Source organism: Lactuca serriola, chromosome 4 (genome assembly GCF_051521515.1).
Source record: "Lactuca serriola cultivar US96UC23 chromosome 4, Lser_US96UC23_V15, whole genome shotgun sequence".
NCBI lineage: Eukaryota > Viridiplantae > Streptophyta > Magnoliopsida > Asterales > Asteraceae > Lactuca > Lactuca serriola.
The window spans coordinates 166,769,878-166,775,554 of record NC_136411.1 but is presented as its reverse complement, the minus strand read 5'-3'; the positions used below and the strand labels follow the sequence as shown (position 1 = coordinate 166,775,554).

At 35.3% G+C, this 5,677-nt stretch overlaps 1 protein-coding gene across 1 annotated transcript; it reads left to right on the top strand.

The window, feature by feature from the left end:
* The first annotated feature begins 947 nt into the window (after positions 1-947).
* Positions 948-1,522, top strand: LOC145098983 (secreted RxLR effector protein 161-like). Its single transcript, XM_079036574.1, has 2 exons — positions 948-1,073; positions 1,226-1,522. Exons 1-2 carry the CDS (start codon positions 948-950, stop codon positions 1,520-1,522), a joined length of 423 nt encoding a protein of 140 aa, XP_078892700.1.
* Positions 1,523-5,677: the final 4,155 nt, after the last annotated feature.

Here is a 5,677-nt window from a genome sequence, read left to right as displayed (position 1 = left end):
CTCTATCAAATGAAGGAACAAGTTCAAATGTCCAGGGGGAGAATGAAAATAATGATTCTGATGTACCATTGGAATTTGAGGAAGTTTATGCCGAAGTCGATCCAACTTATGATCCATGTTTTCCTCCTTTGACCAAATGGACTAAAGATCACCCAAGAACTCAAGTGATTGGAGATTTATCCTCATGAATTCTAACAAGGGAACAAAAAAAGCGAAACAAACACATTATTTTCAAAAATGCAATTTTGCATGTTTAATTCATTCATTTCCAAGATTGAGTCTAAAACGGTGAAGGCTGCTCTTGATCATGTTGATTGGGTTCAATCCATGCAGGAAGAACTCAATGAATTTGAGCATAATAAAGTCTGGAGATTAGTCCCCACTCCGAAGGATGTTTCAGCCGTCAGAATGAAATGGGTGTTTTGGAACAAAATTGATAAGGGAGGCAACGTGATTTGCAATAAAGCACGATTAGTTGTGAAAGGATACTGCCAGGAGGAAGGTATAGATTACGAGGAGACATTCACACCGGTTGCAAGACTTGAATCTATTTGGATTTTTCTTGCATATGCCGCTCAAAAAAACTTTGAAGTTAATCAATGGATGTGAAGTGTGCTTTTCTGAACGGTGAACTCGAGGAAACGGTCTATGTGGAATAGCCACCAGGTTTCATAAATGAAAAATATACAAATCATTGTTTTGTTCTCGATAATACTATGTATGGATTGAAACAACCTACAAGGGCATGGTATGAAACCCTTACACATTTTCTGAAACAATCCAAATTTAAACAAGGCTCGGTTGACCCAACCTTCTTTTGCAAGAAAGATGGTGACCACTTAATGATCATTCAAATTTATGTTGATGACATCATTTTCGGATCCACAAATCCTAAATTAACTGCTGAATTCCAATATTTGATGGAAACTAAATTTGAAATGAGCTCAATGGGTCCTATTAGCCTTTTCCCTGGTTTAATCATTAGACAGAGTTTAGAGGGTATAGTCATTAACCAAGAAGAAGCCTACACAAAGACCTTGCTTGCGAAATTCGGTATGGTGGGTGATTCAAAGGTAAAGGATCTAATGGGGTTTGGAACGAAGCTTACGCCATCCTTGGACAAGCTGACTACAGATATTCATCTATATCATCAGATGATTGGGTCTTTAATGTATCTAACATCGAGTCGTCCAGATATAATGTTTGCTGTTTGTTATTATGCTAGTTTCAAGCAAATCCATGTGAACCTCATATGATTGTTGTAATGAATATATTCCGATACCTCAAAAGAACCACCTCTCTTGGAATTTGGTATCCTTCCAACTCTGGTTTCTTTGTGCAAGTGTATTCAAATGCTGATTTTGGTGGATGTGGTCTCGATCGCAAAAGAACCTCTGGGGGATGTCAGTTTCAAGATGGAAAACTTTTTAGTTGGCAATCCAAGAAGCAGACTTGTGTCTCCCTATCTACTGCAGAAGCTGAATACAATGCAATTGCTTCATGCACTTCTAAAGTTGTATAGATTCAAAATCATCTAAGGGACTATGGGATCAACATGAAAGGATTCCATTATATTGTGATTCAGAAAGTGCAATCAGAATCTGCCATAATCTAGTGTAACACTTAAATACAAAACATATAGCACGACGATATCATTTTATAAAGGATCACGCTGAGGATGGAAATGTTGAAGTACACTTTGTTAGATCCTCTGATCAGTTTGCTGATATCTTCGTAAAGGCCTTACCTGAAGCTACGTTCAATCGTATTTTACAAGGTTGCCGAATGATTGAAGCTGACTTAGTTCCAAAACCCCTCTCGTAATAGGAATTTACTGTGCATGTTCCGAGCTTCAGAATGGTTCGGATTTTGCAGTTCATATGGGTTTTGGAATGCCTCTATATACTTTGTACATTTACTGTCTTCCGATTGATTCTAAGCTTCGAAATGCTTTGGAAGTCACTGTTCATTTATGCTTATGAATTTATTTTTTTACTATTTTTCTTTATTATTTTCTGTTTTTCTTTCATTTGTTTTTAGAAAATTATAGAAATAAAAATCAAAAATATTTTCTTTATTTCTACTTTATCTTTTGCAGAAAATTTAAAAATCAAAAATATTTTCTTTATTTCTGTTTTATCTTTTTCAGAAAATCCAAAACTCAAAAATATTTTCTTTATTTCTGTTTTATCTTTTTTAGAAAATCCAAAAATTACAAAAATACTTTTCTTTATTTGTGTGTTATTTTCAGAATATGTTCATGATTTTGGTGTAACTTCTTGTTACCCCAATTCAAAATGATGGGGCAGGTATAATTTCGAATCTATGTCCTAACTAAGTGTCCCTAGAAGCATATTGCTGCATGTTCATATTTCTTTATTTGTGTGTTATTTTCAGAATATGTTCATGATTTTGGTGTAACTTCTTGTTACCCCAATTCAAAATGATGGGGCAGGTATAATTTCGAATCTATGTCCTAACTAAGTGTCCCTAGAAGCATATTGCTGCATGTTGTCCTAAATCTCTTAAACTTTATGTTTGAAGCGTTAATGAAATTTTGATTCCGATCATTTCTTCCCAATCAGGCTGAAAAATCACATAAGTCATGAGCTACCTTACTCTTCTCACAATGAGTGAAGAGTTGAATGCTTTGTCACTTCTTTATAGCAGAGGTACACTTTCTTCTTCGAAACCTACCTCCTATTTCTCAATCAAATTCACATTCATAAAACGTAACCCTTGAGACTCTCAACAATTACCACTGAGATTTATGGTTACACAACATCTGTGTTGATGATCTTAAAATCATTATTACCATGATTTGAGTGAAACCCAAAATCCGACACACTTTTCTGAATTGACGGTGAACAATCAAATGTTCTAGCATTTTCACCAACGAATTGATGATTAAAACCTTTTTGTTTGTACGATTATCATGTGAAATCTCATTTTTCTTTTTGAGTGATCTTAATGAAATGTTCTTGAACGAAGTTGTTTCTTCCTAAAAGATCTAGATTTTTTACTTTTCTTGAGATTTCCATATTATCCAGTCGCTTAAGCAATATCCAAAGCATACTTGTTCTTATGGCTACAATGGTTAAACAAATACTTCAATCCGATTTTCGAACTTATGTTGAGTTTCAGAATTTGATGGAAGCTTAAACCACCCATGCAACTTACTAAAAAAAATTCTTACACTATTTATTAATAAATAGATGATTGTAATTCAACGAGAGGCCACACCAGCACTTCCGAGAGTCTCTTAACTTAGAAGGAAGAGATCGTTGCCTGGGATCCATCTGAATTTCATGTCATTTTTCTTTGACATCACAAAATTCCAAAATTTTATTTTGCTTTATTTCTTTTTCTTTGGCACACTCTTGCACAAAAATCTTTATGATTTTTCCAAGTCTTGTATTAATTCATGTGGATTATTGCTATTCCGAGAACAAGTTATGGTGCTAGAAAGGCGGTTCCCTGGGGATAAGGTTTCAAAATAGGAGCATATATTTCAAATTCCTTACATTATGCATTTCACTTACAACGTGCTTGAAATATACAACTGCCACATTGTCACACACCCGAACCAGACGGCAGAAACGTCTGGGGGCTTGCGTGTGACATCATCTTGTAATATCATCACAGTTGTATATAATTGAAACTAGACAACACCATCATCATACATATCAAAATACAACCAACATTGTTTACATCAAGTACAATATCTTACAACACATGTCCAATATATTAAATGTATGATGATAACAAAATAAAATAAATTCCACATTTCCTGCTGACCTTTCCGCTTAACGATTTCCTAAGAATACAAGTTATTTTGAAAACGTCAACATATATAATGTTGGTGAGTTCATAAGCATATTTGAATGAAAAGTTTTGAATTATTTATAAAACTCAAGAAAATCCGATATTTTCAAAAATAAAATGTTTTGAATGTGATATATCGAAATCAAGTATTTATGCATGAGTGCTTTCAGTATTTGGCATGTACAAAATGTAATCCAGATAAAAACCTAGTATTTTCTGTTGCAAGTAAAAGATATTGTTTAACTATGTATTACCCCAGAAAATCTTATATTTTTTGTTTATAAAAGTGTTGTGGTCTCAACCCTAAGACCGAATAACAGTATATGTAGGTTTTTGTATCCATAAGATTTTATAGGTATTCCATAAAATTATGTTGGAGAGGATTTCTAAGTGAGCCGTTTTAACCATACATGATTATGACGAATTCGCTTGTCGTTGCGTCCTTAGGCGTCGACTTGATTTACGATAAGGTTTGTCACACACTCACACTAGACTGGCCTAGTCTAACTGTAGTGAAAATGTAACAACCCGAAGTTGTTCATCACCGAAAACCCGTTCTACCCGAATAACTCGTCGGAGATCGAAATGTCCCATTATCATTTTTTGGCTTAGTTATCTAAAATTTTATATTTATTTTCGTTCAATGAGGGTCCAAATCATTTAGGAACTCAAGAATTTAGCCCAAAACAATTATTTCATAAGTTTTAGAAATATCCTCGTCGGGTGACGAAAACTCAATCGGGTGCGACCCAAAGCATCGTTTAAGGCCGGTATCGGGTAGAATTCCACCGTGTCCAAGTTTTAGGGACTATATAAACATGTTTAAGCACTCATTTGAAGCTTTTTCCTTCTCTCTCTACTCTCTCTCTAACCTCTCTCCAAAATCCAAAGATTAAGTGTCCAAAACTCAAATTTAAGGCTTCAAATCCTTAAGGTACCTTCCTAGCCTTAATCTATAGCATGTTTAGCTTCCAAATTAGACACTTAAGCATGAAATTGGACAAGATATGTGAGTTTACGGCCCAGGAGGCAGCCTAGGCCGTAAACTCCATTTTGAAGGGTTTTTAGCCCTTAAACTCCTTCCTAGACTCAAATGGACTTTAGATATGGCTAAGGGGCTTCAAGATATGGACTTAGAACACCTAAAACTATAATTTTGTGGACTTTGAAGGAGTTTACGGCCAAGGCATAAGCTTGGGCCGTAAACTCATGAAAATGGTGTTTTACATGTCTTTAAACCCTTCCAAATCACCCCTACAGCTTAGATATGAATTATAGGACTTTGATTCTTGCATTTGGACACTTGAAACATTAATTTTGAGGGACTTAGGTGATTTTATGGCCAAGGAGAGTTCTTGGGCCGTAAACTCCATAAAACTTGGCATAAATCTCATTCTAAGGTGTTAGAAAGCCATCCAACACCACCAAAAGCCTTGGAATAAATCAAGGGACCAACCAAAAATACTTTAAGGGCCTAAAACACATCTTTTATGGTATTTCTAAGAGTTTACGGCCAAGACCTGTTCTTGGGCCGTAAACTCCAAAATTTTTGGTGTTAGAATGCAAACTACACACCCCTAAGGCCCTTAGATGAATTTTAGAAGTCCATTCATGCAAGTTTTAGACCTTGAAACACCTTGTAGCTCCCTATATTAGAGTTTACGGCCATGAAGGGGGTTTCATGGGCCGTAAACTCCATAAATGCCTCATATGTCACTTGTAAACTCATTTCTAGGCTTGTGGGAATTTTTAGAATCACATGTGATTGATTTTAACAACTTAAAAACACTAAATCTTGGAGAATTGAGAGTTTACGGCCAAAGAACCCATGCCTAGGCCGTAAACTCCCTTA